At 32.6% G+C, this 13,879-nt stretch overlaps 1 protein-coding gene across 1 annotated transcript in view; it reads right to left on the reverse strand.

Moving 5' to 3' along the window:
• Positions 1-9,071: 9,071 nt before the first annotated feature.
• The window catches only part of LOC126818723 (serine/threonine-protein kinase NIM1), a 32,692-nt gene continuing 27,884 nt past the window's right edge, over positions 9,072-13,879 (reverse strand). Inside the window, exons 3-4 of the mRNA XM_050546263.2 lie at positions 11,252-11,520; positions 9,072-10,418 (exon numbers count right to left, since the gene is read on the reverse strand). Of these exons, the coding sequence (XP_050402220.2) occupies positions 9,672-10,418; positions 11,252-11,520 (1,016 nt within the window). The 3' untranslated portion in view covers positions 9,072-9,671. The remainder of the gene's footprint in view (positions 10,419-11,251; positions 11,521-13,879) is intronic.

The following is a 13,879-nucleotide window of genomic DNA, read 5'->3' on the forward strand; positions in this document are numbered from 1 at the left end:
AAAGTTGTGCTTCCAGGAATAATTCATTTTATTTTAAATGGAATTCATATGTACCACTGTGGAGGCCTTGCATTTAAAATTAAACCAGATTGAAATATTAAAATATATTACTTATTTAATAGTTTTACAAATAAAATGATTGAATTCCCCGCCCCCAACAAGATGTCATTAGAATTTTATTTTGATAATTATCATTAGATGAACTGACTGAACTCTTTAAGGGAACCCACGGACTGTGTTGCTCTTCGTGCGACAACAGTTTACTATTGAAGTGTTTCAATAACATAGTAGAGTCAGTAGTGTCCAACTACTACTAATAAAAATAGCGCGACTGCTTTATACAAAACAATAAGAAGCAGTGGGGCAATAACTTGTAATTTCTGCACCATTCGCGTCCGGAAAACATCCCCTACTCCTGGCCCCCACTATGCCCCAAACAGTGCTTCAGATCTCTTGCTTCAGATAACTAGATAAAGGAAAGGATTTATTATTCAGATATCTCAAAGCGATAACCTTTCATATAGATGATCAAAATAAAAAATAACAACCTTACCGATAATATCATGCCAAATTCAGATAGATCAACAAACTGCCTTTACCGATAAAACCATGCCGAATTTAGATGGATTAACAAAACGCCCTTACAGATAAAACCATGCCAAATTAAGATAGATCAACAAAATGCCCTTACAGATAAAACCATGCCAAATTCAGCTACAAAATGCTCATACAGATACACCCATGCCAAATTCAGATAAATCAACAAAATGCACTTACAGATAAAACGACGCACCTGTATACTTTCAGATACAGCAAATAACAGCCCTCCATTATATAAACACTATAGCTTTCAAGATAGATCAACACATCAATATATCTAGAATGTTAATTTGTCGATCTATCTTGAAAGCGAATGTGTTGATTTGTCTAGAAAGGTTTTCGTATTCATAAACATGTGGATCTATATTGAAGTTTAACGTTTCGTCAAAGTTAATGTGGTGATCTGGAAGGTTGTAAAAAAAAAGACACCCGCCAGTCTATCTGCAATGTTGATCTATTTTGAAGGGAATGTGTTGATTTATCTGGACGGTTATGGTATAATATGTCTATTGGAAAGGTAAATATGCGAATCTATCTGAAAAGTTAATGAGCTGATCTGGAAAGTTAAAGAGCGGCACCTTATCGTTATACTGCTTGAAAACCACATAAAAAGCATGTACGATTCGGAAACTGGAAGATAAACCCTTTATATCTGAGCGATAGCTGGACTGATGCCGATTATAAATGTTGATAAAAAAGTTGATGATGCCGAATATAATTGTATAGTCTACTTACGTCAAATTCGGAAATGCAAAAATGTCACGGTTTGACGTGGTATCAGCCATAGTAAGATTCCCGCTCTACCACAACAGTGGTAACCCGGTAATGTTTGACTTAAAATGTCGATAATGTTCTGCTTTATAAACAACTGCAAAATTCCAGCAAGTGATTATATTAGACGTCGAATTTCCCCCACCCCCACCCCCATAAATTGTGTGATTCTGAGATAATTTTTTCTTGGATTCCTTTTTCAACCAAAGGTCAACGAAATCTTCGTACAAAAGCCACATTCGAGAGATGGGTCTTAACGTCCACTCAACACAAACTAGATCATATTGGGACTAACCTACGGTATAATATTATTTCAATAAATCGCTTGTGCAATGGCAAGAAAGTGGGGAATCCGGAAAAAAACCCAAGGGAGTTTGGGCAGGCGACCCTACACCTTGGCACGTCCAAGCTTCGGACCGAACCTATGGTGATGTGATGAGAAAGTATATAACGTGGTCGAGTACAAGATATAAATTTGTAAATGTAATATAAATGTGATAGGGTATAGTGATATCGACCTTTAATACACGAGAATGATTTATTATACCTATTATATCAACACTAAACTACTTCACCATATTTTCTTCTGTTTTCTTGCTCTGATTTCCGTCACTTGATGAGATTGAATTACACTGATTTATGAAAACAACCGTTTGATTCGTATAATGGTATTTCTATCTCAACCAACAGTATAATATGTGATGATAATTTTCATCAGGTGCTGACTAATGTCAGATTTGAGTCATTTCATGATTATGTGTATGTTAATGTAATATATGAGAAAAATAAAAGAAATTTTATTCCTTGTTTGAGGTTGTTACGGTCATTAATAATACACTTTAATTTACATTAAAGAGGCTGTGATGCCTAATAAAACTCACCAAAGGTTTATAATCCGGAAAATGGACTTCTATTCCCATGTACTATAAGTATATGATATCCTAATTTATTCTACATTTTTAACAAAAAAAGGGATATGTGTTAATATCACTTAATATATATGCCGACACCATTTTTAATACGAGTTAGTAATCCTGCAAATAATTATATTTACGTGGATTTGGATAATAATATTCAATTTTAAGTATGGTCGGACCGTTGCTTTAAATAAAGTGAAATGGGGTTCTGCTCCCGTTGCTTTAAATTACATCAGTTTGGTGTATGAACAATAACACAATCTACATAGCAATTGTTTCACAATTCCCAGATGTTAAATATAGAGGTTTGAAGAAAAAAAATCATTTTGATCTTTATTTGTTTACTTTTTATTTATCTGTGGTTTTAATCAAAAGAAATATTGTTATCACATATCAAATTATCATCATTTTCATAACCTCTTTTCTTTACTTACTCATTTCTCGTTTTATCGTACATGACACGTTATTTTTCTCTCTGTATTGTGTAGCATATTTCAGACCTGTGAAACATGTTCTTATAGTCGCAATTGTCAAGTTCTTGTTATGATATAGTTTGGCTAGAATTGTGGACGATCGAAATAATTTAAAGCTAATTGAACTATTACAGGAAAAGACTTCTAGCCTTATCATTCTCGCTGATACCTTAGAGGTCCGGTTCAAATGTGAATAGGTTTCCAATACTGAATCTTGTGGTTTTCAATTGAGTTGCGAGGTTGGAGAATTTTACTCATGCAGTGCATTTTATTGTCTCAAATTCTTCCACCTAATTCTTGTATGTTTTGTGACAGTGGACACACACAGAAGTGGACACACACAGAAGTGGACACACACAGAAGCGGACACAGAATATTTGGTGGTTAAGGTCCTCTTCAGATAACATTTTGAAAAATTGGTGTGTCAATGGTGATTTGTAGTGCATCTGGACCCGATTATAACATTCGATTACATCAGCTATAACCTCACAAAACTGAAACCAACAAAATGCTCAAATTTACACCTTTTGAATATTTTGATATAAACAGAATAATAAGATGTTTTATAATGTTATTTAAGAGCGGGGGGGGGGGGGGGGGGGCACCTAGATCCGTCATTGAACTCACAGAGGGCAAGGGGGTAGGCAGACAATGGGGATTTAACCAAACTGACTACAACCAGTATATTTCAACAATACAAAGGATATCTGAGAAGTCATCTGCAAGCAGAAATAAATTACCCAATTTATGACAGAAGCATGGCAATAAGTCTTCAGCTATTTTAATAGGTTTTTAGTTATTGAATTAAATTTTTAACAAAACTAGAAAAAAAGAAACACATTTAGATATCTGAAATGGATTTTATTGGTTCTTCTTCATAAAATGCAAAGTTATAAATCCACCCCATTTCGTGTAATTACATCACACACGTTGCTTTCATTAAGTGCTGTGAAATTGGTAAATATAATTTCAAATACATCTTATCCACGATTATATTACCACCACACAATTTCTCATTCCACAGACCTCAGGAATTGTAAAAGGCAAAAGTTTCAAATAACAAAATTCTAAAGATTTCTCAGAAGTAAATCTATCCAAAAATAATGTATAATAACAATATATTAAATTACAATTTATTACTGGATAAATTATGGCTAGGATTTCAGTTTGTGAGATTCAGAAAAAAATATTTAAAGGGACAAATCAAAGTAAAAAAATCATTTGAAAAATTGAAACATCTCTTGCCTTTATCAAGGCAATCTGATTAAAATACAGATTTATATTTTGTTTCATTTTTTAATACTTTCGATGACCTACCCTACATGAAGATCTGACAAGTTGTACTGGAAGGTCGTGTCAGGGGTCCTATGAGTGGCTTTTGACCCTATGATGTTAGGCACTGATTAATCAATCAGTATTGACGTTTCTAGTGGTTTACCCTCAGTCCCGTGAATGGAACGCCAAGAAGTCGTTGTAACAGACCGTTTCATTGGCTAATCTCCCACTTCCAGATCCTAGTATAGTGAAGACAAGTAAAAAGAAATTTTGAACTATAAAAAACGAAACGAAATAGGATCTGTGTTTTAATCAGACTGTTATCAAGGTAATTTTTAAAAAATTAAATTTAATATATTTTTTAACATGAAATATACAGATTTCTCAATAAATATATAATATATCATTAACAGTAACAGTAGTCTGTACATAGCAATGTCTCTTTAAATAACATTTATTCATGTATAATGAGAGTTTTTTTTAGATTGTGACACACATCAAAAGTTTAAATCTAAATGTGGAATTATATTGCAAGATATTAACCACAACATATTATATTTATAGTTTCTGGTACAAAATTATAAAACAAGAAAGTAATGTAATAGCGGGGAAGTAGGGGTAAATGCAAATTGAAATAAATATAACTCACTGTATCATTGTTGGCCAAATGTTTTCTTGCAATTTAAACCCTAGAATTATTAGATTTTTATACGATCATTACTCTGTAATTAATCATTGATTATTTTATTCATTGGTGTTATGCTTGATAATACCTCTGGATTTATTGGGGAACAACTTTATGATTTATTTAGTTATGTTAAATAACATAATTGCTTGTAGAAATTAATTTATTAATTTTCTATTCACATTAAATTCTTGTTTTACAGAATTTGTATGCCCATGGACGGGGGATCAATGTGAAAATATATAGTTACTGCAGACTACAATAAGCACATTATGACACCTAGCTTTTATTATACACACAGTAACTCACAGCATAATAATCCAGGTACTAACCTTACTTAAATATATAAATAAAAAACATGTTGATGTTTTTTTTCTTTTGTCATATATATAGGTTACTGTGAAATATTAACTTATACCTTAAATAAATTGTAATCAAATGGAAATTATATCACATCTTGATGAAATTTATAAAATAATTGGATGGATTTTGTTCATTCATGGTGTCAACAATCTGAATCTCTGTGATATGTCAACCAGATAATCCTGTCTATAAATATATACAATGACAACTTTCTGCTTTAAGTTTATGTTTTTTGGTTGTTTTCGGGTGAGTAACAGAATTTGCAAGTTACTGTTGCACTTTAATCAGTGCTTGGCAAAGTTTACAAATGATATCACGTTTATTGGGCTATGCATTGAAAAAATTTGGAGGGAAAGCACCGTAAAAGTCCTATAAACCATTTTGGTTACCATTTCCAAACATTGAAATAAGGTGTATAGGTCATGTCACATTTGGGGATTTGATTTACATACTAAAGCTTTCTATTGTGGTCACCCAGTGAAAACTGTAACTTCTTTAATTCTAAGACATTGAATGATGGCAAAAGAAAATACTTACTTACTAAAAATATTTAATATATAAAAAAAAAATACTAGAAAAGATGTATCAAATATCTGGGCAAGAATGATAAGAGATCCATTATAATACATTTCATGCTTAGTTATCGTAATAGAGATTCTCTAGAAAAAGTTTTTATGACTGGAGTATAACAAGTAGCAATAAAAACCAATATCATAGAGATTACTACTGGTGGCACTTAGATCTCAGTGAGCAATGTAAAGGGAGGTAACTGTGTCTAAAGTGCAGCCACACAAGACAAAATGGAGAACTGAGAAAGTAATTGTCCAATTTTATATAGTTTTGATGAAGGAAACATCTGTGATAACAACATAACATATCTGAATCAACAATAAATAATACAGAGATAGGCAAAGCGAAAAATGATATCATTTGATAAGTTCCCTAAGTAGTTTCCCAGCATTAAACATTGCTACTTACTACTAATATTTCATTTTATGTGACATATTGTTAAAAGATCACTTCAAGATTAAACGCAGAAATTATTTTGTACTTTATAACATTTAAACGGGTGATTTTTTTTAGCTTTGATTTACAAATTTGTTTATAAATGATTTCAAGACAGAAAACAAAGGAAACAGATCGAAAGAGATATCAATCTATACACAAGAATTTATATAGCATTTTAAAAACCTTTGGTATACTCATATATATTACAAATATTTCTAGCAGTTGAACAGTTCTAGGAGATGTAAACCACAGAGAAGTATCAACCAAACAATTATCTTTTAATATTCACACAACTAAAAGAGCTCCATTATTTAAAAACTTAAATTACATTCATAATTTTAGCTCTTTTGAAAATTAATTCATTCAATAAACAATAACTGGTGTATATCCCCAAACCATGAATTACATCAAACACCTAATTAACATTTATTACTGTTTCAGAAGAATAATTAAAGAAAGTTCAATATAATTTAACCACTCAAAACCAGAAGAAAAAAATAACTTTCTTTAGCTTTAGAACTCAGCAAAGGTATCAGCCTTTAAATTGGAAACATTTCATATAACCAACAATGAAATAACAGTTTTTCATTCAGAAGTTTATGTACATAGGAAATAAATAAAAACAAATAAACAGATGATAAGGGTTGTTACTAAAAGTTTTTATAAGTTACATAAAACAAATAAAAGATTATCAAAGAAGAAATATTAGAAATATACAAAATGATTTAGTTTCTTTTAAAAGTATTTTACAATGTTCTGATTAAATAAAGATCAGTGTCTGTGTACATATATGCATGACTATGTAAATAATTACTAACAGTAATCTGTATATAATTTTAAATGCTTCATGTTTGTACTCTGTCAAAGTTTATTGCTCAATAATTATACACAGCAAGCAATGTGTTTGTTATTGTTTATTTTGATGATCATTTCAATCAATGATTTTGAAACACTATAAAAAACAACTTTTACTTTCAAACTTTATAAGACCAAAAAATAAAATACCACTTTTCTGCAGACAAATTCTAACACTGAAATTTCAGTTTCAAATCATTATTTTCTAGAACCAATTAAGTTAGAAATGCTAAGAAATAAATAATAAACACTTTACCGTATTTAAAATGACATGACAAAGGGATATACAATTCAAATATCAATGTAAATTATTTAAAGATAAATTTATTAGGTCAAGTAACCGTAAATATTCCAGTAAATATTTAGGGGGACCAAATAGAGAACTCTGCATTTTATTATAAAACCCATAACTAAATAAGTATGTGTTTTGTTGTTAATTAAGATAGGTCTTAACATTTTGGTTGGCTTTCAATCATGGAGTGTTTAGCTCTGGCTAAATATGACACAATCCACAAATATAAAACACTATCTACGCCTATATTTAAATTCTGTAATCAAAAACCTTTAAATTGTTTATGTGAAAAATATCTTTAACAATAGCTTAGATATTAGCTTTGTATATACTATAACATTAATGTTTAGAAAAAAGCTAGAAAAATAATGTCATTTGTTTGGAGCTGTCTGAATTAAGAAGAAAGAGAGAAATGGGGTTTAATGTCAACTCAACTTCAATAAACTAGGTCAAATGGTCCAATTTTATTTCAATAATTTGTTGCAAAAAGGGGTCTTTAGCAGTGTGTGTGTGTGGGGGGGGGGGGGGGCTGGAGGAACACGAAAAACCACCCACAAGGTTTGACAGACGACCATTTGAAAAAAGGTACTAGCAATACGCGGCTTGTTTAGCCCGAGTTGGTCCTATGTTTGCTCTTATTCATTAACAATGCTTTGTCAAATTCACTGTAGAATTTAAATCATGAACACAATCCTAATATTACAACACGAGGTAGGGAATTCTTCTAATTAACTTTGTGTTTAAGGCTGTATACATGCTATCTTTTCATCGCTGATGGTTGTTTAACATATATAACTAACTTATTAAACAGAAATATTACACAGCAAACTACAAAATCACCATAAAAACATATTTATCAGAAATCACTGCTTTGAGCAATTTGACCTTTTATAGCCAGTTTAATTATACACTGTATAGTTTTCTCCTCCAGCTAAAATATGATTGGAGTCGTTCACATGAACTAGTAAATGACTATTTTATTTCACATTCACACTAAACAATAAAATATAATAAATATGTATATATAATATCTATATAAATAATCAACAAGTAAAAGTGTTAACAATGTAATATATATATATTTGAAGAGTTTTAATTCCAAAATGGGAAATCTAGATTTTGACAAAACAGTTTGGTCAGTTTATTTCCCCTGCAAAAGATAGGTTTTCTTAGTTTGTGGTAGTGACTTTGTCAAATCTTCACAACAATTGCTTTACAGTAAATAATGATTGTTGATCCCCTACAATCTTATGCACATGTAGTTTTATGATGTAATATTTATACACCTCCACATTTAAAAACTTTATTCTCCTGCTTGTCCACAAGATTGGAACTAAGTAAAAGTACCGGTAATATAAATAAATGTCAATCAATCAAGATTTTGGCACATCATCATAACAATATATTCCCAAAAACATTTTGAATCATTCAAAAAATCCCTTAAGACTCATTTATTTTAAAAGCATGCATGTAATCTAACTATCTTTATTAGTGCTTTTTTCTGATGTTGCTTTTATTTTGACTATAACAACCCTTCTTAGAGCTTTATGTTTCAAATTCTGTGGATATTAATATATTCGATTACATGGACAGAGAAATGGGGTTTAAAGTCCACTCGACACAAACTAGGTCATTTCGGGACTAACATATGGTTCAATTTTATTTCAATAATAGGGGTCTTTAGCAGTGGGAGGAAAACAGAGGACTCGGATAAAGGCGACTCGTACAAACGGGGGAATCGAAACCATGCCAGTTGACTCAATGACCGACCTTACACGCACATGCTAAACATTCGTCGGCCATCCAGCCCCCCCCCCCCCCCGCCCCTTACATGGATATGATATCCTACATGTATTGGAACTTGTACAGCCCCTCTGAAAACTTCAGTGACAGACGTGCGCTTTATAATTGTTTTATAATAAACATGCATTATGCAAGAGCAAAATCTGCTTATTACAAGTCTTTCTTTAGGCCTGAAATGTTATCTAAATTATCAATTAGACATTAATTAACTTATCCAGACCATAATAAACTCTCGATGTCAAGGCTAGCCTTCGGTGTTGGCTGGATTAGATTCCTATATGCCGCTAACGGCCGTTGATAATTAAATCAATAAAAGTGGATAATCGAGACTATGTTGTTTATTTCAATGATTTTAGTAATGATGACTGAGACTATGCAAAAATTTCACCCGCTTCTTTCTCGGCTCATAGTGGATCAATTTGACTGAAATTTTCAGCAAATTACCTTTACACTATCTAGTTTTTAACTATTATAGCGAGAACTGCCATCTCTTTATCTTACCTCCCATAATGTATCTTAATACCAGAAAAGTTAACACACTTTTCTAAAATAATAACATACAAAATTGGCACATATCCCATTTTGGAACTAAACTCTTGATATCTGTAATATTTAAAAAATATGTTACATTATAATAATGTACAAAATTTGGAATGTGGAGCCGAATGTTTTGAAGACTTTCGGTTATCCAGCAAATTGTGTTCTTTAGGTAAATCCATCATCATGCCTTCTACAACGCCAGCATTTTTCTTCTGGACACGATGTAGAACTATTCTATAACTACCAGTAATACTGTTTCTTGAATCTGTACTTGCTCCCTTTGAAAGGAGGTCTTCTGTGATCCCCAGTTCTTTCAGTATTTTACGAGCCTCCTGCTCCTCATCACTTAACTGCTTTGACTGGCTTTGTGGGGTTGGATTTAGATTATATGGCTCAAAAGGCTTGGGGAAATGTTGGTCTCTTAGCCATTCACTTCGCTTGATTTCGGCAATTGTAAAGCGATCATGTGGGATGTGTTTTAAAGTACTCCTAATAAGAAACTGACCACTATCTGACACATAAGAAGGTATTGAGTAACTTCCATCCAATATACACTTTTTGAGCTTGGCCACAGTTTCAGCACGGAACGGCATTATTCCTGTCACCATAAAGTACAGCATTATCCCTAATGCCCAAATATCCACATACGAACCAAAATAGCTCTCATCTTTAAATAGTTCAGGAGCAGCATAAGGTGGTGATCCACAGAATGTATTAAGAGTTTGATCTGGCCGACTGATTGTACTAAAACCAAAATCACCAACTTTAACTAGTGTCGGTGAAGCATAGAAAACATTCTCAGCTTTTAAATCTCTGTGTATGATGTTTTGATCGTGCTGTAATATAAATTATTGTTAATTAGATCAGCATATAGAATTTACAACAATTTTATTTTTCGAATAATGTACAGACAATTCAACAAATACAGCATATAATACAAAATAAGAATGGGAAGTGGAGGGGATACACTTCGCCTTTAAAAATTATAGAGTCGAGAGCGAGAGGCTAGAAAAGATCAGTCGAGATCAAATTTATAGTGTAAACTGGGGTCTTTCCAATTAGGTTTGAATGTCTTTAGGATCAAGTAATGTTTAGATTCAGGTGGGGGGTGGATGGCCGAATGATTAGCGCGTATGTGCTGTATCATAAAGTCTGTCATTAAGTCAACTGTCAGGGTTTCGATTCTCAAGCTGTAGGTGACAAGGAGTAGGGTTGCCTGTCCAACCTCGTGGGTTTTCTTTGGGACTTCTTGTTTCCTCCTACTGCTAAAGACCCCTATGTGCAAGTGAATTATTGAAATAAAATTGAACCATATGTCCCGAAATGACCTGTCTCTCTCTCTCTGACTTGTTTGGATTTTCTCTTTCATCTGATGATGTATTTAAATTATTATCTTTTCAGAAACGTTCTTTGTTAAGTCTGGTTGGTGCAGAAAAGAAGGACGTTAAAGTTTAACCGGGCTAGAGATCCGACTTACTTACACCAGTACATGTAATTCTTTGTTATAAATTGCATAGATGTTGGAAACAGCATCCATGCATTAAAACCTCCATTTCATAACATTTTATCTTTTCAGAATCACATAAAGTTATTAAATTTCTGAAGTATTTATTGAGCTAGTTCAACTGATTAACATTGTCCAAAAATAAAAACTTATTCCAGTACTTACCATATGTTCTACAGCAGCCACAACTTGAGCAAACAGACCCTTTGACTCAGCTTCAGTTAATTTACCTTCATTAGATATTTTGGTAAATATTTCACCCCCACAAGCATATTCCATAACCATATGTAATTTAGCTAATGTTTCTACTACTTCATATAGACGAATTATATTAGGGTGATGTAATTTGTCCATATTGGCTATTTCTCGTGACAAAAGTCTTTGTGTTTTTTGATCCAACTTTGTTTTATCCAATATTTTTATGGCCACTTTTTCTGAAATAAAAAAATTGTAGAAGCTATAGATTTAAAGTCATAAAACCAACATTCTAAAGGTAGTAAAAACAGGTGGAACTAGGAAAAGTGGATTGCTCTATGAAATACATAATAAAATTTTGTAACTTGGCTCTATGGTGGTAGCTATGAGGGGGAATGGGGAGATCTGCAAATGAAATGAAATGGGGTTTAACGTGCTACTGTTTTGCTCCAACTGGGCTAATGAAGATAAGGAGGGAGATGTGCAAAGCTGCATTCCACGATGGATATGCAACTGCATAAATCTCCTGTTATATCTGCCCATACTTCCAACATATTTTTACACTCTTTGTTAACTATTGGTACTTGCCAAGGCTCAATATAATAAACAAACTTTCAAATACAGTAACAATCAAAAAAATTTGTTGCCATTTAATCAAACAGTTGATTAATAAAAGTTAAATCGTTGGTAAAAACTTTATATTTTTCCACAATGTACTATTATGGGAGATGGGGCTTTAATATTCTGAGTAAGCCACTTGATTATACACATTTTTGTGCTTAGATTTGCTTAAATAGCTATTATAATCATATCCATAGTCTGATCCATTGTAGATTTAGATGCTGGAATGTATAGCCACAATTGATTTATTTATTGACTATAATGCTAATTTTTGTTTATTTGAACAGCTCTAATTTTTTCTTATATTTTCGTTGGGTTGAATGCTTTTTACCACAGATGGAAAAACGTGCCAACACGTTGCTCAAAGGGCGAAGGCATGTATGAGGTTGCAATGGAGAAATCTTAAGAAATGAAATGAAATGAAATGGGGTTTAACATTTTACTGTTCTGCTCCTATGCTGGGCTAATGAAGATGGGCATATGCCATACAGTGTGCTATGAGGGAAATTTTGCCCGGACAGCGGCACTATCGCCTTCTCTTATATCGAATTCCAACTGCCAGGGGATCTTTTACGTGCATTCCAATATATACACGGGACCTCGATTTTCCGTTTCATCCGAAGGACTAGACAGCTGTCCTTGTCAGGCCCTCCGTTCTGCACCACTGACAAGGGGGAAACCACGTCGGAAAATCCTGATGAACTTTCTCGGCCGATACACTAACTGGATAGAAAGAACTACACTTGAGGGTAAACAAAAGAAGGGAATTAATGGCGAGCTGGATCCACAAATTGTAGTTTGTGTATTTATAGCAATTTTCTCTCTCTTTTCTACCCTTTTGCATGGGCAATTTTAATTTTGTTGATTTGTTGGTCTAGAACTGATGAAGAGGGGTTGAATTTAAATTTTCTGACGATTTTGGTAAATATTCATGGTTAAGAGGCAGAGGGATAACAGGGTTGCTTAACAGGTTGGTTAAAGTGATATACGCACAGCAAATGTTTTTAGCATGCTACAAGTTTGCACACCTCAAAATTTTGCTGGTCAACCTCATACAAAATTTGGTGCCAAGACATGACCATTTGTTTCTTTGTCTGTAGTGAAATTTTGGGAAAAATGGAGCTAGGCAAAGAGACAAATGATGGTCTGCCTCCATAAAAAACTAACTTTACAAGAGTTCCCTCCCTTCCCTTGGGCTATAACACTCCACATAATAGTTTAGAGATCATACACACATGGAGCAGTTTGGTAAAGAACTAAGACCACCTCAGGGCATGACAATTATTATAACATATAAGCTCATATAAAATAATATAAAAAAGGGCACACTTCATGTGCGTCAAACATATTGTAACTAGAGACTTGTAAAATATTTACATTTTATTGATGTTACAAACAGGTTTCAATAAAACCAATAACCCACATTTAATATTTACAATGACATGACATTTTAGGGATATTTAATTATACTAAAAGCTGAACAGTCTTCAGCAATATATCCTTTTACATCCACCATTTATAGAAATAGTGACTATTATAACCAAAATTTTGAAATAAAACAAAATAACCTAGAAATATGAAGACGCTAACAAGTTTTCAACTTGGTGTCATCTGTCTCATCTTCAATTAATGATTCCACCTTTTCTTACATGAAGCTTATGAGTAGATTAAACGAAGTATGAATAATATGATTAAAATAAATTACAGTAATAAGATGTGTTGTGTTGAACAGAAACTCAATAGTGTCAGATTACTAAGAACTATCAAATTGACCTGAAACTCGGTATGGGAATAGGTTGTTATGACATCAGAACTATCGTGTAAAACTGAAACTCGCAATTAGAGATACAATTATGAATTTGCCTTCGGGAGCACACACCATTAACTTAAAAAAAATCTTTTGTCGAAACACTGTGTTGAAATTAGCCAATTTTTAAATAAAAACAATCCTTGGTAGATTTAAGATCATCAAAGGTG

This window comes from Patella vulgata, chromosome 4 (genome assembly GCF_932274485.2).
Source record: "Patella vulgata chromosome 4, xgPatVulg1.2, whole genome shotgun sequence".
NCBI lineage: Eukaryota > Metazoa > Mollusca > Gastropoda > Patellidae > Patella > Patella vulgata.